General features: G+C 40.4%; 1 protein-coding gene, 1 long non-coding RNA gene and 1 pseudogene across 2 annotated transcripts; all 3 read left to right on the top strand.

The window, feature by feature from the left end:
• The first annotated feature begins 5,326 nt into the window (after positions 1-5,326).
• On the top strand, positions 5,327-6,081 carry LOC148920291 (uncharacterized). The gene is made up of 5 exons (XR_016124244.1): positions 5,327-5,376; positions 5,462-5,530; positions 5,645-5,701; positions 5,789-5,852; positions 5,955-6,081. It is a non-coding gene; the product is annotated as an uncharacterized LOC148920291 (long non-coding RNA).
• A 1,261-nt stretch (positions 6,082-7,342) lies between these two features.
• LOC103322724 (TMV resistance protein N-like) lies at positions 7,343-12,103 on the top strand. The gene is made up of 6 exons (XM_089044583.1): positions 7,343-8,011; positions 8,725-9,826; positions 9,941-10,219; positions 10,324-11,370; positions 11,495-11,571; positions 11,947-12,103. The coding sequence occupies exons 1-6, from the start codon at positions 7,518-7,520 to the stop codon at positions 12,101-12,103; spliced, it is 3,156 nt and encodes a 1,051-aa protein (XP_088900709.1). The 5' UTR covers positions 7,343-7,517.
• A 10,925-nt stretch (positions 12,104-23,028) lies between these two features.
• On the top strand, positions 23,029-23,602 carry LOC103322725 (disease resistance protein Roq1-like; annotated as a pseudogene).
• Positions 23,603-24,176: the final 574 nt, after the last annotated feature.

Genomic DNA, 24,176 nt, shown 5'->3' with positions numbered 1-24,176 from the left:
ACAATCTTTTTGTAATGGACCGGATTGTTGCAGCTCGATCCTTTTCTTGTTGATTGGGACTAGACATTAGTGCTATGGAAATTTAGAACAAAAGGTCTGTTCCAATCCTCCAAGGAATTGGTTAGACCTTCTTCAATGAGCTTCGGGCCGTGACACCATGGGGCGGCCGCTGGCCGACTCAAAGAAGGTGAAAGGACCAAGGTCATCATGATAATACCTTGCCTCACAACACATGGCAGAAGGTAGAAATGGCCGTGGATCGGCCTCTATTATCTCCATGTAACCTTCTTCATTCCATAAAGCTAACTGTTGATGAAGAGTGGAAGGAACATATAGACTCTGGTGAATCCAGTCTCTGCCAAGCAATGCATTGTAAGTGGTAGAGGTAGTATCTACCACAAAGAATGCAACCTTCAGCTTCTTGCTTCCTACTAAAACATCCACATCTAGGATCCCAAGGGTTTTGGTGATGCCTCCTGCGAAATTGGTGACGGTCAGGCGGGTTGGAATTAAATACTTTTCTGTTCTGCCCATTTTGCTCAGCATTCTGTGAGGCAGAAGGTTGATGGCTGCACCTCCATCTACCATAGTTTTGGGAATAGGAACACCCCCAAAGTTTGCTGTTATAAACAAGGGTCTGAGGTGGTTTGCCATTTCTTTGGTTGGTTTGGAGAAGCAAAGCGATCTGTAGCCAACTTGTGGGTTGTTCCTTCATCTGGGTATCTGCTTGCTGGCATTTCTTCCGCTTCCAACCTGCATTCAAAACTTTCTTGGGAAAATACGTCTCCGTCAGTGCTCTTCGTCCTTTTATCGCCGAACTTTTCGCGTAATGAACACCATATTGATGCCTAGGTCAGACGTAATAAGTCCTCCATTCTGCACCGAAGGCCTCAGCCGCATCCAATTCTCCGTCATAATCCATCTGTTCTCCATCATACTCCTCCGTCCATTCTCCTAGTTCTTCTATTCCGAGGAGCGATTCTCGTCATCTAGATGGTTCATAATCCAGCTCCTCTTCATATTCCTCAACCCAGTCTCCTTGCCCTTCTCCTGGAATAAGATCGGTTTTTTCCTCTGGTCGGGAGTTTTAAGTAGATTTTCTGAGGCGGAGGTAGAATGGATAGAAGGTTTCTTTGAGGATTCGCTTTTTCAACCTGTGGTTGAGAGATTGCTTGTTCATGTCTGGGAAATATTTACGCTCTTTCCCTTTTTGGCAAGATTGGCCTTTGGAAGCACACTGCGTTTTCGTTATTGAGGAATGTGCGATCTTGTCTCTCAACCCTCCTCCTTTGGGTTCTTGTCACTCCATTGTTGGTCTGCCACTTTTCCCGACAGAATACCACATGCCTTCAATGATGGCCGCCAAAGGTTTATCACTTCTGGGCACTCTTATTGATTTTTCTTCCTTGGGCTGCTTAGTCATTCTTCTGCTGGATTGGACAGGCCTAGGTAGTTTCTCTGTCTGGCCTTATCTTGGGGCGTGGTTCCAATCCGGTCAAAAACACTTGGAGTGGGCAAATCCTGCTTTTCTAGGATTACCTCCACCACCACACTTGCACTCCGCAGAGCACTATTCCGGTGAAATGGTTGCTTTTGGTCTTTCCATAGTCTCCTTTGAAACTATTCTCGCTTCACCGAGTCAACCTCTATATTTCGTCCTTCTTTCGTTCTCGCCAATTTAGGTTGACCATATTAACTTGTGGCGGGGAAAAGGATCTGTGGTGACGGATGGAGGTTTTTCTGCTAGCTTCAGCCTTCCTGCTGTTATCCCTTCCTGTATAACATCTCTGAAAACAACACAACTATTGGTAGAATGATTCCAAGAATTGTGCCATCTGCAATACTGTCTGCCCTTGAGTTCTTCTGGTTTGGGCATTCTGTGAGGCGTCTCTATTGCTTTCAGTAGCAACATTTCATCAAACAAAGCATCTACTTTGGTCAGATCGAAAGAATATACTTTGTTCTGCATGGGTTTGTTTGGAACGAACCCTCCTGTGAATGGTGGCGGCTTTTGATCCCTTGGAGGCTTTGTAAGGGTTTTACAACTGATGGGATGCTTTAATTTTGCCATTTCCGCAACTGCAACCTCTCTCTCCTCCGATTCCTCTGCATCTTCTTCTGACTCCACTTCAATCATATGTATTGAGGAAGAAGGGGATTTGTAATACGTGCCTTTGGAAGAGTTTCTCTTCTGCTGTTCCTCTCTGAGCAATTCCTCGTACGCTTTATCTGCCAGTTCTGCCAGATCTCCAAACAACATCCCATCAAATCTTTTCCTCAGAGAAATTTTGAGGCACTGAGCCATTTGGATGAAGTGTCTTTCTTCGATAGGGATTCGACACTTCATTTTGAGCTTCTGAACTCGTTTATAAAGTCTTGGGCAGGTTCATCTTCACTCTGTTTGAGAGCGGCAAGGTCACCTGATGGTGACTTCTGGCTGAATCCTGTAATAGTAGTCATGGAAGACGCTCTCCATTTGCTCCCTAAGTCTGAATAGAATTTGTCGGCAGTGTTAGTGTACCAAGTGAAAGCTTGTCCAGAGAGAGAGTTTCCAAAAAGTCTTAGCTTTAATAAGTGGGTTATTCTCTATGGCTATGCATTGGGTGGAAAATCGCCACGTGCTCAACTGATGAAGCATGAGGATCCTCTCCGTTGAATAAAGTGAAGTTTGGTACTTTAAAACTGGGACAAGGGTATCCGATCGATGTAAGGTGGATATGGCTTCCATAGGTGGGCCTTTCCCCCCGGCTTCGTGCTCCATCATTTCTCGATCATCCTCTCGCAATGCCCCACGCCATTTAGAGCATTAACGGGAGGGTTTTGTCCCCTGCTCGCCGAGCAAATCGTGGTTCGCCTATATGGTCTAGGCGAACTTCTTCCCGTGCTCCTCCGCTCTTCCAGTCGGGTGGTTTCTCCGCTTGCCCCCTGCTGTTTCGCTGCGTTATTAGCATAAGGATAGTTTCCCCCTCTGCCTCTCCTTCCTCTTGCGGTGGAGGGAATGGATTAGGTCCATCCTTCCGGGCCTGTAGGGTAATATTGCTGGCCGCTCGTAGAATTTCCATAGGGAGATCTTGTGGGGCCGCTTGCTGCGGAACAAGCCGAGGCTATGGCTGATTCTCGCGGGACTTGTCTGGCGCAGAGCTTCGCCGCATGGGCCAGACGTTCTTGGACAGAAAACCATTTCCTATGTCCACCTGGATTTCTCCCGCTCGTATCCCGCCACTGCGTGCACCGAGAGGATTCTCTTGACATGGCCATGCCAATCGGTGGGGACCATAGGGAAAGTCTAGTTCTTTGGACCACCTCATCGGGATTGGGAATTCGCCATGGCGCCTCCCGATCCTTCCTGAATTGCTGTTGACCGCCATTGCATCATGGTCGCCATATTATTTAGGTATCTTAGCTCCTTTGTGTTGTGACCTCTTGTCGTGAATACGATTCTATGTCGACGTTCATCCTTCCGAGCCGGCCCGACCTCCCGCTCCTGTCGCCATGTATCAATGCCGCATCACTTTCTTCCGATTCAGTCCTTCCCGAGGGCCACTTGGTTTATTTCCATGTCGTGGTGTGGGTTCTGGCTAGAGCTTCCAGTATTCATGGACTGGTGAAGAACTCAATGAGAAAATGTATACTGAGAAGTCCCACTGGGCGTGCCAAATTGTTTGCCCGTTTTGGTTTACTCCTTTGATGGAAGGGCAAAGTTCCCTAACGCCTTGAGAACCATAAACCGTCAACAAGTCAGCTTTCTTTGGTGTGCGAGCGTGCCACGCTAGTAATAAAAATTCTAGTAGACTTAGTTTGGAATGGATAACTTGCGCCCCTAAGTTACTGATTTCTGCAAACAAACGACATTGTGAATTTGGGTGAGGAATATCTCCCAAGTAAGTTCTTTTCTTGCCTCAGATCGTGAGGACTTTAACAATTTATCTCAGTATAAAGAGGTTGTTCGCTAGAATGGTTGATGGAATTTAAATCGCTTTTAGCGTAATCGCTTTTACAAAACTATAACAATAAATACTCATGCTAGAGAGATGAAGATACGATTGGAACTCCATTTCATCGAGATTGAAGGTTACATCGACTGGAAATGCCCGGCCGGATTTCGAGACGCTGGACTGGACCGTTGACAACCTTGACTGCTAAGCTTCAACTTGTAAATCGATACCAAAGGCTGATTCTGGCAGAGCTTTGATGCACCTCATGCTTTTGTGAAGCTTTTGAGTGGGCGTAAGCTGCGATTTTCTCAACTGCAGGCGAAGTAGTATTTTGAGGACATCGATCGCTAGAGATTGCACTGTGAATTTTGTTGAGGTTTTCCATATTTGGAGGAGACTCAAACCCTGCCTGTTTTGGTTTTTTGCTGAACCAAATTTGTAACGAGAGAAATCTCGTTTTGAATGACTTGCTTCTTAAATCTGGATTTTGGAGATTCAGATCTAGAGCTGGTTTCACTTGAAATTCAAGTGGGCTTGTTGGTTGATTTTGAACTTGTCCTTTGACGGTTTTCTTTGTGTAGGATCTTTGTTTGATTGGGTGATGATTTTTTGTGTTGTTGTTTGTGTGTTGTGGCTCAATGAGCTTTGGTTGCTTCAGTGTTTTGAAGGTTTTTTGAGATCAAGTGATCATTTTGAGTTTTTGTTTTTGATTGATTTTTTGGTTGTCTCTTATCCTGTCCACTCCTTCTTGTATTTATAGTAAACTGTTTCTTCTCAAGTAGGGTGATTGTGTTTATTTATTGGGCGGCAAAGATATCTCCCCCCTTTTTCTCTTCTTTAATGGAAGGAAAGAAAATAGGATTTCTTCAGTTTTGGCAGATAGGCTCTCAAATAGGCAATCACTTCCCTGATTTTCTTGAAAAGGAACCTAATCTCTTTCCCAATTTCAACTGCCCCTTGTAATATTTTACCCGTGATGGTTAGTTTGATTCCTTTTGGACAGCTCCCGCTTTCCTGCTTATCCTTCTCTCGAGATTGTAACTTGCTTATCTCCTTGGGAGAATTACCTTCTCTGAAAAGACAGAAGAAAAATCTCTGAATATACATATATAAGAGGGATTTGATCTTCAGTTTTTTCAGAATCAACTTGATGTCATGAACCCTTCAATCACTTCTTCTATGACATCGCCATTGCTGACTTTTCTTTATCTCAGAGATGTCACGTGGGATTGTTCCTTTTTCTGGACTCCCTCTTCCTATTGCCTTGTTTGCTCACGATGAGCCTTGGTTTGGTCTCTTACAGTTTTTGGGCTTCCATCTTTCTTTGATTTTTTGCAGCTTTATTCAGGCCTAATTTTACTGGGTGTGTCAATTTTTGGCCCAAACACAAGCAAATCTTGGACTATCTAATGATGGGATGGAAAGCTCCTTGCCAAGACAGGTGCAATATATCAGTTTTCTTTTGGAATTACCTTTTAGGTGCATATATAACATGTACATATGAAGGTGTTTTTTTTATGTTATAGGAACAAGCACGCGCAAGGAATGATGCTTCTGATAAATACAAGGATACTCATGAATGCTTGCAACAAATAGTAAGTATACCATCGGTGATACACAAATTCTTCTTTTCAGCACTTAATAATCATAACTTTTTATTGAATTTTGTCACTTATGAATAAATCTTGTTTTTCTTTGATATGTTATAGGATGAATATGAGACTCTTGAAGGGCATAATGGAATGAAAGTAAATATGGACTGGATGGTAGTTAATATTGTCATATATGATTTATTTGTGTTTATAACTAATATTTTTGTATTAATTAAGGTGCATATCTACTATATGTAACAGGGAAATTTTAATTTGTGGACCTCAGACATGCATGAATATTTTGCTGGTCAAGCTACACAAGATGGTATTGTTATAAGAACTTTTTATTTATTTATTTATAGAATTTTTATTTATTTATAAGAACTTTGTTTATGCTTGTTTGACCAATTGAATTTTGTGGTAATAGGAACAGTTGATACATATTAGAGAAGATTTGCATATGAAGTCTGGGAAGATGAGAAGTGAAGTCGCATACCTTTGAAGAAGAGAAGTGAAGTGAAGTCCTGGGAAGATTAATCATCTTTTGTTTCTACTACTACTAGACTGGAAATTTTTTGGGAAGACTTTAATGTTGTATAAAGATTTCACTATTTGGTGTTTTGTAACCGTTGCTAATATTAAAATGTGTTGTTTTGTTTCTACTCAGATTTGGGGGATATTTTTGTTTATTTAGTAGTATAAGAAATGCAATCAAACCCTTTGTGTTAAAAACAAAAAACGAACATTACTTCTTTTTTAATAAATAAAAAACAGACATTTTCTTTAAATAAAATAATAAGAAAGTTGTGAATTTTTTTTGGGATAAATTGAATACATTTAATAAGGGTAAACTTGGAAAGCAAAATTTAGCTTGTATAATATATTAATGGCATTGTTTTATGTGTAAAGAGAATGACACGTGTCAAGCAGAGAAGGAGAAGGTCAAAGGAAAGGTTAGAGAGAAGGTTAGCGTTCACATGTCAAATTGTCGCATCAGTAATTTAAATTTGATATTTAGTATTTGACATCTCCTTTAGAGATCGCTCTTCTCGCTCATCTCGCTCAGAACATAGGCGTTTTGAAAACAAAAAACAAACAAACAATAAAGTTTGAAAAAGTTAATTGGTCACTGATGTATTAAATAACATAAGTAGGGTAGCTTGGCATATGTGTTGGTCACTAGCTTTATTTTTTAAGTTGTTTTTAGTGACTAATATAAATGATGGTCAGAAAATTTAGTCCTTAAAAAATAAAAAATATGTCTTGATCAATTTACTGACCATGTAGTATTATTGGTCATTAAATTCATTGTATTTGTGACCATTATTGATGTGGTCACATAGAAATTAGTCACTTCTGACCTTTTTTCTTATAGTGAATCATCATTTCAGACTAGAAGTTTCATCAACAATTTCCTTCACCTTTTCTCGCCCATTGTGAGAACCCAAACTCTTCAAATAAGATCAGACCACCCAAAAAAAAAAAAAAAAACTCTTCAGATAAGGCTGACGTCCTCATGTCAGGACGTTGAAAGTTTTTTGGAGTTTACCCTTTGTTTTTCTTTTCTTCCCCCCTCCCTTTCTCTCTCCTCTTCCCCGCATCCCAATTTCATTCGATCTCTTCAAAACAGCAACGGCGCCTCTTTTGAGAGAGTTAGACTTTTCAGCAAAGAGAGAACATCCTAGAGACTAGAGAGCACTCCACAGAAAGCATGCCTCCTAGAGTAACACAAAATTAGCTACAGGTGGCAATAAACAAAACATATCCGGTGAGCTTGGTTTAACCTTCAACGAGCACTGACAGGTCTTCATCATGTGAAAACGCCTCGATAATTGAAGACAGGAAGTTTCACCGACACTTCCTCACCATTTCATGAATTCACATTGCCTTTTACATTTGCTCACATCCAATCTTTTCAAGTAAAAAAAACTATTTGGCTTAGCGAATCCAAAGAGAGAAGCAAACACTGAAACAATTATCTTTGGCTTCCATGGCCAACCGAAGAGCCTCTTCTTCCTCGGCGTCCTTCACCAGGTCATGGAAAAACCACGTCTTTCTGAGCTTCAGAGGCGAAGACACGCGCCACAACTTCACAGACCATTTGTATAGCGCTTTGTGTCGAGAAGGAATTATCACCTTCAGGGATGATAATGAGCTCAGAGGAGGAGAAAAAATATCAAGCGCGCTTCTCACAGCAATTGAAGACTCGAGGATTTCTGTGGTTGTGTTCTCCGAAAACTATGCCTCCTCAAAGTGGTGCTTGAATGAGCTTGTTAAGATTCTTGATTGCAAAGAATCAAATCAACAATTGGTCATCCCAGTTTTTTACAAGGTGAATCCATCAGATGTACGGAATCAGAGAGGTAGCTTCGGGGATGCACTGGCTAACATGGAGTGCAAATACGAAGAAAATATGCAGAAGGTCAACAAATGGAGGGCAGCTCTTTCACAAGTAGCAGCTTTGTCAGGGTTCACTTTGGACGAGTAAGGGGACGTTTGTTATCCTATTCAAATAGGAAACTCAAAAACTTTGATTTTTCTTAAAAACAAGGAGTTTTTAAATCTATTTTTAAGATTAAAAACTTGTTTGATAAGTAACTTGAAAACTGTTTTCAAATCTTAAAAATTTGAGAACTTGTGGGTTGTTAAAAAAAAACTGAAAAAACAGATATTTTTTGTTTTTAATAATTGAAGTGTTTTTCTGTTGTTCTTGAGTTTGAGTTTTTAAAAATAAAGCTACCAAACAGGTTTTCTTTGTTTTGGACTTAAATTTTGTTTTTGAGTTTGAAATATTATATTAAAGTTGAATACCAAACACATCCTAAATTTTTAACCCCCTTATATAATGCTTTTCTTTTTGTTTTGTTTGTAATAAGTATAGCCACTATATTTTTATGTCAATAATTAATTAATAGTGCGAAAATTATTAAGGTTATACTTATTATTAATAAATTAATTTTCTCCGTTTCAAAAATTATACTTATTATTTGAAAAATATAAGATCGTGTATTTTAAAAATTAAACTAGTTTTGATTCCAATTCTTGACAAACTTGAATTGGAATCAGTTTTATAAGAGTTAATTTATTCATCGTTGCTCAAAATTCTCTTCTTTTTGTGTATATAATGTTCTTTTTATTTTATATTTTATACAGAAATGCCATGTCACTAAATGCTTCATATTCTTTTCAATTGGCAGGCGTCAATCTGAATCTGAGTTTATCCAAAACATCATTGAAGAGATTTCAAAACACGTATTAAACACTGTGTGTTTGGAAGTGGCAGAGCATCCAGTTGGAATGCAAGCTCAAGTACAACTTATGAATGAGCTATTAGATTTGGGAGAAAGCGATGTTCGTATGGTAGGGATATGGGGAACTGGTGGAATTGGTAAGACCACAATTGCTAAAGCTGTTTATAATTCAATTGCCCACAAATTTGAAGGTTGTTCCTTTTTGGCAAGCGTTAGAGAAAGGTCAACGTCGCATGAAGGTTCAGTCGGATTACAAGAGAATCTTCTTTCTGACATTCGAAGGGTAAAAAATTTGAAGGTGACCAATGTTGATAAAGGAGTCACGATGATAAAGGAATGGTTGAGTCGTAGAAAGGTTCTCTTGGTTCTTGATGATGTGGATGACATGGAACAGTTACACAAGTTAGTTGGGGCATGTGATTGGTTTGGTGCAGGCAGTAGAATTATCATAACAACAAGGGATAAGCAACTGTTAATTGCTCATGATGTTAATTTAATACATGAGGTCAAGATTTTAGATGATGATAAAGCTCTTGAGCTCTACTGTTGGCATGCCTTCAAAACAAGTGAGCCTCCTTTGGGTGATTATATGAAACTTGCAGAATGTGCAATACGCTATGCTCAAGGCCTTCCTTTGGCTTTGAAAGTTCTCGGTTCTTGTCTATGTGGTGGAAGTGTAGATAAATGGGAACATGCATTGGATGGTTTCAAAAGCAAGAAAATTCAAGATGTTCTCAAAATAAGTTACGATACCTTGGATGATATTGTCAAGGAGGTTTTCCTTGATATCGCATGTTTCTTTAAGGGTAAAAGTAGAAACTATGTGATAGAAACACTAGAAGCTTGTGACCTCAGCCCTAGGTATGGTATTGAAGTACTCATTGAAAAGGCCCTCATAAGTGTTGAACACGGAGATTATATTCGGATGCATGACTTATTAGAAGAGATGGGTAAGGACATAGTTGAGCAAGAGTCGCCCACTGAAGCCGGAGGACGTAGCAGATTATGGTTTCATGAAGATGTCGAGCATGTTCTGACTAATAATACTGTAAGTATAATAATAATAATTATTTTTATCTGGAAGAAAAAGTTGAATTTGAAACTCATGCATGTTTTTTATTAAATACTTTGTAACAATGGTCCCTTTTCTTTTTTATGTTAGGGGAAAAAAAAAATCACAGGCATCATGTTAAATTCCCCCAAAAAGGATTATGAGATATTCATGGATATTGACTGCTTCTCGAAAATGAAAAATCTTAAAATTTTCATGAACTATAACGTATGTCTTTTTGGAGACATTGGTTATCTCCCAAACATGTTGAGAGTGCTTTATTGGTATAGATGTCCGCTCCAATCTTTTCCACCCAATTTTCGTCCAAAGGGACTAGTTATGCTCAATCTGCCTTGCAGCCGTATCAAACAACTAGGGGAGGGATTGAAGGTACTTTAAGAGGTCTCGTTTATTAACTGATGTATGTTGTAAATTTCTTTAATGCTATCCATTTGATTATTAATATTTTTTTCAATTCTTTTTTGGTTTCACAGCATTTCACAAAGTTGACATCTTTGAATTTAGAGCGCTCTGAATTCCTAACTGAAATCCCCGACCTATCCGGCAGCCCAAACTTAATGTACTTGAATGCGAGTTGTTGTGAAAGTTTAGTTGAGGTTCATTCATCTGTTGGATATCTTGATAAACTTCAATATTTGGCCTTTGCTGGCTGCCGTGAACTCACCAAGTTTCCAAATAAAGTTTGGTGGAAATCTCTGAAATGGTTGGATCTTAGCAATTGCATAAAGTTGGAGAGTTTCCCAGAAATTGTGGACAAAATGGAATCCTTATATCATTTGGGCCTTGCAGAAACTGCTATAAAAGAGTTGCCTGCATCAATTGGACATCTCATTGGGCTGAAATATTTGTTCTTATGTGGAACTCATATAAAAGAGTTGCCTTCCTCATTTGGACATCTAACTGCGCTTGCAAAGTTATCTTTAGAAAGAACTGCAATAGAAGAGTTGCCTTCATCAATTGGAGATTTCACTGCGCTTGAAATTTTAAATTTAGAAGGATGTGAAAACCTTGCAAATCTGCCACAAAGTATTTATGGGTTGCAAAATCTCACAGATTTAAACCTCAATCGATGCCCGAAAATTGTCACACTTCCAAATAAATTGATCTCTGAAGTTTTATCGAGTGCAGAATCACTTCCTCTATTTTCATTATGGATGCAAGAGTGCAATGTATCAGACATTAATTCCCTGGAGAATTTTTGTGGCTGGTTGAACTTTAATGATATTGATCTATCCAAAAGCAATTTTGTCAGTCTTCTTGTGTGCAAATTTGTCAACTTGCAGATGCTTAATTTGAGTGGTTGCAAGAAGCTTGTAGAAATTGTAGGACAACTTCCAGCGTCTATAGAAATTATCAATATGGCTGATTGCATATCACTGGAAAGATTTCCAACATTGTCCAAGATATTGAAAGACGGAGACATGCAACATATTCAGTACATGAATTTGTCCAATTGCCATAGGCTATGCGATAATATAGGGTTGGACGCTGCAAAGATGGCAAATATTTTAGTGAATCAGGTGACGTATATATCTTTTTCTCTTAATTTCTATATAATACGCATACATTACATGTATTGTTAATGCTATAGTATGCACGCATGACTAATTATATATGCCTCTCTTGTCTTGTCTTGTGTTACAGGCAGCAGTCAATACCGGACATTTTATTAATGTTTTACTTCGAGCGGTGAAGTTCCAGTCGCTCGATTTCGCTATGACGTAGGTGTATCGCTTCCAAATGATAACGATCATTTGTTGGACTTACCGATTGAAATTCCTTGGACTTCCGGATTGGAGAACTTGGTTTTGTGTATTGTTTGTGAACCTACGGAATCATTTATTAGTCTGCAGTTTCCTCATTTGTCACTTTTGAATTCGACGTATCCGATAATGATTACTCGGTCGGAAGTTGATTGAGGCAGGTCATGTGGGGCTGCGCTATATTGCGGTACCGCGCAAAATTCCATTACCTACTCACACGAAGCGAAAGAGTGATGTTCAATTAAAGTCGTCTATTCATCGAATTATTAATGTTTCCTACAAAGGCGGCAGAGGGCTCTTCAAAAGCTGTGGGGTCCACCTTTCTCTTAACAGCATCCCAAAGGATGGTTTTGGTTTTGGCTCAATGCCAGAGGATGGTGATGATGATGAAAATGAGGAGGAATTAGACAATGATGATGATGATGATGTAGGTGATGAAGTTGGACTCAGAAAGAGAAAAAAGATGACCTCCCTCTGCATTTCAAAGTGAGTTCGCATCACTTTTTTTTTTTTCTTTAAAAAAACTTTTATTAGCCTCCCCTTCCAGCACAAAATTAGTAATGATTACACCACTTTCTATTTTTAATTTTTTTTGGGTTTGCAGTCGCACTCACTTAAGGACCTAAAAATGATATTTTGTGAGCAACTATTCAATATAGATTATTAGATTAATTTAATGGCATAAATAACTAGTAGTTTAAACCCTAGTTATACCCCTTATAAATCTGCAATAATTCCCCCTTAAAACAATCTGCAACAATTGTAAAAAAATAAAATAAAAAATTAGGGTGACAGTTCGGATCCATTAAAAATTGAGTCTTAGGAACCAAATCAAAGGTTGGCCTTTTATTCTTTTGCTATTTTTTCTCCCTTTTCTCGTTTATGTTCGTTTTGTGTATTGGATGTTGAAAATACAGTCACTGTATAATTAGTTATGGTGGGCCCTTTGTTTTTTTCCTCGCTTCCTAATTTGGACACTTTCTTTCTTTTTAATCATTTCCAGGGTTTAATGAAAATACTTTTCTATTCTAGAAATGGTTTAGGGTTTAATGAAAACACTTTTCTTGACAGAACCCGACCCAAATTTCACTTAGGAATCAGGCGAAAGCCGAACCCTGTGTGTGTCGACACGTAGCGGGTGCAGGCACAAATAACCAAATTGCCCTTCCAACCAAACTTCAATGAAACTCTACGACTTCTGCCAAAAATTCAGCAGAGTCTCCCTTGTAAATTGGACATTTCCCAAAGATTCCCACCTATAAAACAAGCATATATGTTTATATAACACCAAACTATCAGCATGTATCAAATTATATCAAAAATCAAGCATCATACTATTCTGGCCTCAAGCCTCAATAAATCGAATAAATCATTATGCTAATAAAATTCATCTCAGCTTTCAGAATATCAATAATACACTAACAATCTCAAAGACTCCAACTTGTGGCTGTACCTTGTAAACTTAGGTTGCCTACGTACCCTTACTGAGGGATCAAGCCATACGTATTTATTTCCTCTACTCATATCAGTCACTCACTGAAAGTAAGTATGCCATACACTGAACTCTCTTATTTTAGTTTAAGAATATCGCATAACTGAAATTCTCTCCACCTAGGCGTAACTCTAATCTTGATCCATCAACTCCATTAACACCGTCAATTTCATCCTTGTAAGCCGGGCCGCAATACTCACAGGTCTTGGAGATACCCCTTCAATCCGAGCTACAATCCTCGCAGGCCAAACCGCAATCCTCGCATGCCAAGCCGCAATCCTTGCATGTCTAGGAGATACTGTTTCTATCCGAGCCATAACATATAATTAACTATCTATTCAACCCAAAACAAGACTTAGATAACTCATTCTCAGTCAGGACTCGTCTACATGACCATTTTATCACTTCTCAAATAATATAATTGCCTCAGAAAACTCATGGTCTACCGAGGTGTCAAACTGCTTACACTTGGTCAACAGGGCCCACAGGGCCCAAGACCTCCTATCACCAATCTAAGAGTCCTTAAAGGTTCCAATATGCCTAGGACATATGTCCCGAGAGTTTGCTCTCGATCAGACGGTCGGATTACTCACGATCGCAAGATCGGACGGTTACTGTAAACCTAGCCCTAGGGTTGGCATTTTTGGAGTATCCGGGACTCAGATTTACGATCCATCGACTTCTAAACGTTCCTAGAATTATTTAGTTCAACATATCTGAAAATGACTATGATCAAACGACTCAAACGTATCGAGCCCGGAAATCGCACAATAGGCGAGATCCGTCAGGGTCTAAATGTTAACCAAAATGGAATCCGTAAGTACCTACGCACTCGTGAGAACAAGGAGGTCATTTTAGGACACAAAGCCAGTCCACTGCCTAGCCCACGCGCCGCGCGCGTGCGGACAGGTGTGGGTGGCTTGAGAAAATTCGCAGCCGGAAAAACTCCAAACTGCCGGCCAAGCTTCCTACTCTAGGTGTAAAACCCTATTTGGAATCACTTTTGTTCTTGGACCCACCCCAAAAACTGGTCGGAAGTGGCCGGAATTGCGATCCCAAAATCAGCCAAACCCTAACTCGAAAATCAACCTGTCAAACCTAGAAATTTGTCAAGTCCTACACAACCATTAGCTAGAGCCTGAAAAGGAGTCGTAAAACCATACCTTGATTGTCGGAATTGGTGGCCGGAGGAAAGAGATCGAGAGGTTTGAATCTCGGGAAAACCAGCCGGGTTTCCAAGCTTTTTCTGCTTGGAGTCGTCGACGGCGGGTGTGCCAAAATGGAGAGTTAAGGTGGTGGCAGTCCAATATAGACCGGTCCGTGGCTAGTGTCGCAACGGGGCTACGACGGCAACCCTAGAAGCCATTCGATTGGAGAGAAAACAGAAAGAGGGAGGGTTGTCACGAGGAGAGAGAGGAGAGAGTTTTTAAAATCTTATTTACAAATTTCCATTTTGCTTCTCACCGTATTTTGATCGTATCTTTCTCAATACAACTCAGAATTGAGTCCACTACATGTCTACGGACTCATCTCGATGTGCTTCACGCAACAGTATGACTGAAATTCCCAAAATCCTTTCCGAATAAAAAGTCAACTTTTAAACCTAATAAAATATTCTGAGGGTATTCTAGTCTTTTCCTTAAATAAGATAATAATTAAAAATTAATTAAGGATCGGGTTGTTACATACCACTTCTATCCGAGCCGCAACTTATAATTAACTATCTATTCAACCTGAAACAAGACTTAGATAACTCATTCTAGGTCAGGACTCGTCTACATGACCATTTTATCACTTCTCAAAGGATATAACCGCGGATTTGCAAAGGAAAAATGACCTAAGACAACATCTTTGCCCCCAAACCATTTGCTAATCCTAATAGGTTAGATGGTTAAACGACCTAAGACAACATTTCCCTCTACAATGGTATACTTGTAACCTATGCTTACTACAACATTCCAAATTGGATGCAATCTCCAACACTGCCTAAGCTCTCGAATCCAACATACCCACAGCCCAGTTTTACTTTTCCCAATCCTCGACATAAAAATTTATGTCCCTAATTATAGTTCCTGTCGAACTGTTTACTTTCAACCTGTATATTATGTTTTTCATATGAAAACCTCAACAAATTTTCCAAACCCTTCTAGATGCCTTAAACTCAATCATACCGGGTAAATGAAATAATTTGATATCACGTCAAGCACTCCATTAGAGTAAAGATGCACACGAGGTGCCAAGTCTACAGGAATTTAACCTAAAATAAGGGAGTTCAGTATATGGCATACTTATTTTCAGTGTGTGATTGACATGCGTAGAGGAAAGAACTACGTGTGGCTTGATCCCTCAGTAAGGGTACGTAAGCAGCCTAAGTTTACAAGGTGCAGCCACGAGTTGCAGTCTTTGAGATTGTTAGTGTATTATTGATATTCTGAAAGCTGAGATGAATTTTATTAGCATAATGATTTATTTGATTTAATGAGGCCTGAGGCCAGAATAGTATGATGCTTGATTTTTTATGAATGGTTGAGAAGTGCCTTGGGACTCAAAAAGCGCTAAAGTCCCAAAAAGTCAACCCGGGATCCCGTGGGCCCACGACCTCTAAATTCTAATCCGGACGGTCGGATCGATCACGATCGTACAATTGGATAATTATTGTAAACCTAACCCTAGGAGTCGCGATTTCGGAGTATCCGGGACTCCGATTCATGATCCGTCGAATCCTACAAGATCTTCGAAATACGAGGTACGACATACATGAATTTGGGTTCGATCCAATGGTCCAAACCTATTGAACCTGGATATTGCACAATATGCAAAATCCGTTTGAGGCTCGAACAGTATACAAATGTGAGGAAAGCTTTTGTGGGCATAGGAAATGTTTCTAAAGTTAGTGCATGCACTTCTAGGAGCCGGGGGTCTGGGTTTTATTTAAATACTTATGCTGAGCAGTTTTATTAATTAAATATTCATGATGTTTTAATCAGGCACATGGGCTCGGACCGACCCGCAGGAAGGACCTTCGAGGGGTCCAGCTAGCTCGGACCAGGAGTGAGTGGACCTTTGCTTTCATAAATGGTTTTATGCAATTTAATTTCATTATTTGATCTGTATAAGCATGCAATAGATCGAGGGTTTTCTAGCATGTATTGCTAAGGTTAAGTATTTTATTTATTGGCTACTGAGATGAGAGTACCTAAAGAATAGTAAAAATAAGGATTTTAGAAATCGGATAGGATGGCAGTAGAGTTTTAAGATGAGGGGAGATAGTTTTATTTATATTAAGTAGTGTCTTCAGTTAAGTCAACATGCTTGACTTTTGCCCCATAAGGGTTAGGGATATTCGAACTGTGAGAGCAAGGAATGCAGCTCAGGTGGGCCTAGTGTCCTTTGAGTCTTGCGAGGAGGGCGGATCAGTCTAATCTGAGTCCTACAAGTGTGTGTCACCACGGTGACACGAGGAATAGATAGTAATTAAGGGTTTTGGCGAGAATAAATAAGTATGCCTTGGTAGTAAGTTGAACTTCATTTCAACGTCTTTCAGCAGGATTAATGTTTGGTAATATATGTATATATATATGAGTGCATGAGTTCAGTACGAGTATATATATGAGGATATTGATTCAGTTATTACAGTGGGGTTAGTATGTTCTCATACTATTTTCTAAAACTTTGTTTTTGGTCCACTCACATTTTTCAATGTTTTGCGCCCCCGAGCAGTAGGCGTGCACAGTGATCCACCACAGGGCCGTTTCCACTTCTCGCGCTTCCCCATTCTGATATAGGGCTCTTCTATAAATGAGTTGACTCTTTTTGAAATTTCTTAGTGGTTGCTCTGATAACCTGCCCTAGAACTCAGATTTAATTGTTGGATTGTATATGTATACGCATGCTGGCTGTTCGGTTGTGTATATATATATATATATATATCTATATGCTTGTTTGACAGGTATAAATTTAGGAAATGATCAAATTACAGGGGAGACTCTGCCAAAATTTTTCGTAGGAGTCAAACTTGATATTTTATCGAGCTTAGAATAGAAGGGCAATTAGGTCATTTGTGCCCAGCACCTACAGTGTCGGACATGCACAGGGTTCGCCCTGGATTCCAAAGTGGAATTTGGGTCGGGTCCTGTCAACTTGGAAGATTAATATTTATTTAGAAAATTAAAAATTAAAGATAATAATTTTTTTTAATGATATACAATTACTCATTATTATATATATACAATTGTCACGAGTATTAAGAGAAAAAGAAAGGGAAATGAATAAAGGTTTTTACCCACTGAAAAGGGCATTCCTCTTCTTTTACTTCAACTTGTGAAAAAACAAAAAGGCATTTCATCATTTGCAGCACGCCTCTGCTACTCTGTCTGTTTCATCCCTCCGGGGCCCTAGAATAAATTAGCAAGGAAAAGTTAACTTTTTGACCAGGAAGGAGTTTGGAAATTCTGCTTGCACCGTTGTGTAGAGCACGACAAAATGAGTCCATAGACACGTAGTGGGCTCGAGTCGGGGTTTTAACGAAGGAATTATGATCAAAATACTACGATGGGCAAAATGGTAATTTTGGAAATCAGGAATTTTAAAACACTCTCATCTTTTCTCTCTCCCTGCGACAAACCGCCTCTTCAAAATTTTGCTCAAGCCGAACCCTTCCCTTCACCCTAGCCTCCTCCACCGACCACCCTAAGCCGCAAGATCGGAGCCAAACGATTGGCCCACTCATTGTTGCACCCCAACCTTCCCGCCGTTAGCAACCATGAAATCGGCCGAAATCGCGACGAAACAGCCGTTTTGACAGGAATTTTGTCGACTTCGTTCTCTCTCTTCCTGCAGCCAAATCGATCGATTAAGGTATGGATTTCTAAGTTTGGCAAGTTAATTTTCGAGTTAGTGTTTGGTCGGTTTTGGGATCACAATTTCGGCCACTTATTGCCAGTTTTTGGGGTAGGTCCAAGAACAAAAGCGGCTCCAAATCATGTTATGAACCTAGGGTAGGAAGCTAGGCTTAAAATTTGGAAGTTTTCCGGTCACCGGAATTGATCAAGCCACCCACGCGCTACGTGCTGTGGCGGCGCTTGGGCAGCACGGTGGGGACCACATTCAATTCTAGAATAATCCTTTGGTCCTCACGAGCGCCTAGGTACTTGCGGATTTCAGTTCGGACAACGTTTGAACCCCGAACGGATCTCGCCTAGTGTGCGATTTCTGGGTTCGATGTACGTTTGAGCCATTGGATGTAGTCATTTTGATATGTTGAACTAGATAATTCCAGGACTGTGTAGGAATTGACGGATCGTAAATCGGAGTCCTAGATACTCCGAAAATGTCAACCCTAGGGTTAGGTTTACGATAATTATCCAATTGTACGATCGTGGTCAATCTGACCGTCCGATCGAGATCAAACTCTCGGGACTTGTGTCCTAGGTATTTTGAAACCTCTAGGAGCTTCCGGATAATAATTGTGAGGTCGTGAGCCCACAGGGTCCCGGGTTGACGTTTTGGTACTTTAGCGCTTTTTGAGTCTGGAGGCACTTCTCAACGATTCCAAATGTAATGAAAGCTTTTGTGGGCATAGGAAGGATTCTAAAGTTAGTGCACGCACTTCTAGGAGCCGAGGGTATGGGTTTTATATAAATACTTATACCGAGCAGCTTTATTAATTATATATTCATGATGTTTTAATTAGACACACGGGCTGGAACCGACCCGCATGAAGGACCTTCAAGAGGTCCAACTAGCTCGGACTAAGAGTGAGTGGCCCTTTGCTTTTTAAATGATTTTATGCAAATTATATTCATTATTTGATCTGTATAATTATGCAATAGATCGAGGGCTTTCTAGCATGTATTGCTAAGGTTAAGTATTTTATTATTTGCTGCCAAGATGAGAGTACCTAAGTGTAGTAAAAATAAGGATTTTAGAAATCGGTTAGGATGGCGACAGAGTTTTAAGATGAGGGCAAATCAGGCTACAGATTTTCGAACTATGGGAGCGAGGGATGCAGCTCGGGCGGGCCTAATGTCCCTTGAGTCTTGCGAGGAGGGCGAATAAGGCTAACCTGAGTCCTGCGAGGGTGTGTCACCACAATATACTCAGGTGATAGGTTGAATTTTACTTCATTGTCTTCCAGCAGGATTAATGTTTAGTAACATATGTGTGTGTGTATATATATATATATATATGAATGCATGAGTTCAGTACGAGTATATATGAGGATATTGATTCAGTTTTTATAACTATTTGTCCAGTGGGGTTAGTATGTTCTGATACTATTTTCTAAAACTTTTTTTTTGATCCACTCACATTTTTTCAATGTTTTGCGCCCTCAGCAGAGGCGTGCACAGTGATCCACCACAAGGTCGTTCCCCACTTCCCGCGCTTCCCCATTCTGATGTAGGGCTCTTCTGAAATGAGTTGACTCCTTTTGTAATTTCTTAGTGGTTGCTCTGATAACCTGCCATAGAACTTAGATTTAACTGTTGGAATGTATATATATACGCATGCTGGAAGTTGGATTGTATATATATGTTTGGTTGAGATGTGTAAATTTGGGAATTGATCAAATTACAAGGGAGACTCTTCTGAATTTTCCGTAGGAGTCAAGCTTGATATTTTATCGAACTTTGAATGGGAGGGCAATTAGGTCATTTGTGCCTAGTACCCGCCAGGTGTCTGACACGCTCAGGGTTCCGCCCGGATTCCAAAGCAGAATTTGGGTTGAAAATTTCCCAAAAATCTCCACCTGTAAAACAAGCATATACATATATAACCCAACTATTCAGCATGCATTAAATTATATCCAAGAAAATAACATCATATCATTCTAGGCTCATGCCTCAACCAATCAAATAAATCATTCTACAAAATAAGTTCATCTTAACTTTCAGAATATCCACAGTACACTAGCAATCTCAAAGACTCTAACTCATGGCTGCACCTTGTAACATCAGGCTGTCTACGTACCCTTCTGAGGGATCAAGCCACACGTAGTTTTTTTAACACTTGAATCAATCATATACTGAAATATAAATATGTCATACACTGCACCCCTTTTAGTTTAGTTTAAGAATATCTTAGAACTGAAATTCTCTCCACCTAGGCGTACCCCCATTCCTGATCCACAATTCCATTAATGCCATCAATTCCATCCTCGCAGGCCTCAGAGACACCGCTTCTATCCGAGCCACAATCCTCGCAGGCCAAGCTGCAATACTCACAGCCGAGCCGCAATCCTCACAGCCGAGCCGCAATCCTCGCAGCCTAGCCGCAATCCTCGCAGCTGCCGCAATTCTAGCAGGCCTCGGAGATACCGCTTCTATCCGAGCCGCAACCTATAAATAACTATCTATTCAACCCTTAACATGATTTAGATAATTCAATTTTGGTCAGGACTTGTGTACATGGTCATTTCATCACTTCTCAAAGAATATTGATATAACTGCCTCGGGAGACTCACGGTCAACCGAGGGACCTAACCACCTAAACTTGGTCAATTGGGCCTAAGGCCAGAATAGTATGATCCTTGATTTTTGATATAATTTTATACATGTTGGCAGTTGGGTTATATATAAACATATATGCTTGTTTTACATGTGGGAATATTTGGGAAATGTCCAATTTACAAGGAAGACTTTGCCGAATTTTCAGCAGAAGTCGTACTTGAATTTCATTGAAGTTTGGTTAGAAGGGCAATTGGTCAAATAGAAAATTCTAGAAAAACAGTTTCATGGTATTCTTGTTCTCTTTTCGAAGCATAGTTCCTCTGTCACATCTCTGGATCAGCTCCAGTAGTACGATATTGTCCGCTATGGGCCCCTTCTCTACCCTCATGGTTTTGTTTTTGAAAACTCACGAGCAACTTCCCAGTGGGTAACCCATCTTGGGATTGCCCTAGTCTTAACTCGCTTAACTTCGGAGTTCCCATTACTCCGAAGTTAGTGAGCTCCCAAAAGGCCTCGTGCTAGATGAAGGCGGGCATGTACATATAAAGCACCTCATCCCATCTTCGTTGGTCGATGTGGGATGTTACAATCCACCCTCCTTAGGGGCCCGACATCCTCCTCGGCACACTTGCACCATACCGTAGAGTGGCTCTGATACCAAATTGTCACATCCTGGGATTGGCTCCGCCGTAGCACGATATTGTCCGCTTTGGACCCCATCACAGTTTTGTTTCTAGGAGCTTACAAGCAACTTCCTAGTGGGTCACCTATCCTGGGATTGCTCTAGCCTCCAACTCTCTTAACTTCGGAGTTCCTATGACTCTGAAGTCGTGAGCTCCCAAAAGGCCCCGTGCTAGATGGATGCGGGCATGTACATATAAGGCACATCACCTCATCTCCGTTGGTCGATGTGGGATGTTACAATCTACCCCTCTTAGGGGCCCGAAGTCCTCGTCGGTACACTCGCACCACACGGCAGAGTGGCTCTACTACCAAATTATCACATCCCGGGATCGACTCTGCCGTACCACGATATTGTCCGCTTTGGGCCCCCCTATTTGCCATCACGATTTTGTTTATGGGAACTCACGAGCAACTTCCCGATGGGTCACCCATCCTGGGATTGCTCTAACCCCCAACTCGGTTAACTTCAGAGTTCTCATGACTCTGAAGCCTGTGAGCTCCCAAAAGGCCTCGTGCTAGGTGGAAGCGGGCATGTATATATAAGGCACATCACCCCATCTCCGTTGGTCGATGTGAGACCTCTCTAAGGGCTCGACGCCCTCGTGCACACTCGCACCATACAGCAGTGGCTCGATACCAAATTGTCACATCACGGGATCGGCTTCGCCGTAGCACGATATTGTCCGCTTTGGGCCCCCCTCTCTGCCATCACGGTTTTGTTTCTATAAGCTCAAGAGCAACTTCCCAATGGGTCACCCATTTTGGGATTGCTCTAGCCCCCAACTTGCTTAACTTCGGAGTTCCCATAACTCTGAAGTCAATGAGCTCCCAAAAGGCCTCATGATAGATGGATGCAGGCATGTACATATAAGACACATCACTCCATCTCCGTTGATCGATGTGAGATGTTACAATCCACCCCTCTTAGGGCCTGACTTCTTCGTCGGCACACTCACACCACACGCAGAATGGCTCGATACCAAATTATCACATCCCGGATCAACTCTGCCGTAGAACGATATTGCCCGCTTTGGACCCCCTCTCTGCCATCACGATTTTATTTTTGGGAGCTCACGAGCAACTTCCCAGTGGGTCACCCATCCTGGGATTGCTCGCCCCCAACTCGCTTAACTTCGAGTTCCCATGACTCGCCGTGAGCTCCTAAAAGGCCTCGTGCTAGGTGGAGGCAGACATGTACATATAAGGCACATCACCCCATCTCTGTTGGTCGATGTGAGATGTTACAATCCACTTCCCTTAGGGACCCGACGTCCTCGTCAAGACACTCGCATCACACACAGAGTGGCTCGATACTGCCGACGGATCCGTCCCGCGAGGAATTTGGTCCTGTCATCCTCTGCATTTCCAATATTATATAGCAATTACAATATTTTTTTTGTTTAAAAAGAAATGAATGAAAATAATTTTTTGATGTCAATAATTATTTAATAGTGTGAAAATTATTAATTCTTTTTAATTTTCTCCGTAGTTGAAAAATATAAGACAGACTTGAATTGGAATCAGAGTTAATTTATTCATCATTGCTCAAAATTCTCTTCTTTTGTGGGTATATTGTTCCTTGCAATTTTTTTATTTTATATAGAAATGCCATGTCACTAAATGCTTCATATTCTTTTCAATTGGCTGGCATCAATCTGAAGAGATTTCAAAACATGTATTAAACCGTGTGCCTTTGGAAGTGGCAGAGCTTCCAGTTGGAATACAACCTCAAATACAAGTTATGAACAAGCTTTTGGATTTGAGGGAACATGATGTTCGTATGATAGGGGTATGGGAACTGGTGGAAGTTGTAAGACCACAGTTGCTAAAGCTGTTTATAATTCAATTGCCCACAAAATTGAAGGTTGTTCGTTTTTGGCAAACGTTAGAGAGAGGTCAACGTCGCATGAAGGTTCAGTCGGATTATGAAAGAATCTTTTTTCTGACATTCTAAGGGTAAAAAATTTGAAGGTGAATGTTGATAAAGGAGTCACTATGATAAAGGAATGGTTGAGGCGTAGAAAGGTTCTCTTGGTTTTTGATGATGTGGATGACAGGGAATAGTTACACAGGTTAGTTGGGGCATGTGATTGGTTTGGTGTAGGCAGTAGAATTAGATGATGGTGTTAATTTAATACATGAGGTCAAGATTTTAGATGATGATAAAGCTCTTGAGCTCTTCTGTTGGCATGCCTTCAAAACAAGTGAGCCGCCTTTGGGTGATTATGTGAAACTTGCAGAACGTGCAATACGCTATGCTCAAGGCCTTCCTTTGGCTTTGAATGTTCTGGGTTCATGTCTTTGTGGTGGAGATATGGATAAATGGAAAGCTCCATTGGAGGGTTTCAAAAGCCCGAAAATTTAAGATGTTCTCAAAATAAGTTACTATGCCTTGGATGATATTGTCAAGGAGGTTTTCCTTGACATCGCATGTTTCTTTAAGGGTAAAAGTAGAAACTATGTGATAGAAGCTTGTGAGCTAAACACTAGATATGGCATTAAGGTACTCATAGAAAAGGCCCTCATAAGTGTTGAAGGAAGTTATATTCAGATGCATGACTTACTAGAAAAGATGGGTAAGGACATAATTGAGCAGGAGTCGCCCACTAAACCCGGAGGATGTAGCAAATTGTGGTTTCATAAAGATGTCGAGTATGTTATGATTAATAATAAAGTAAGTAAATTAAATTATATATCTGAGTGTAAAGTTTTATTTAATTCAATAACACATGTTGTGTGTTAAGTCACTACTACAAAAAGTGAAAAAGACAACCAAAAAAAGACGACGGTAGAAGAAAAAATCGTCGTTGTATTTAAAAAGACGACGGTAACAAAAAACCATCGTGAATAAGTGACTTAAACAACTAAAAAACGGAGGCACAGTTGAATATTTTTTTATAACAACGCACACAAATAAAAAAAGTGTCGTTTTTTAAAAA

Source organism: Prunus mume, linkage group LG2 (assembly GCF_029339155.1).
Source record: "Prunus mume cultivar Tortuosa linkage group LG2, ASM2933915v1, whole genome shotgun sequence".
Lineage (NCBI taxonomy): Eukaryota > Viridiplantae > Streptophyta > Magnoliopsida > Rosales > Rosaceae > Prunus > Prunus mume.
Note: the sequence above shows the minus strand (reverse complement) of the source record. Positions and strands in the feature narration are given on the sequence as shown.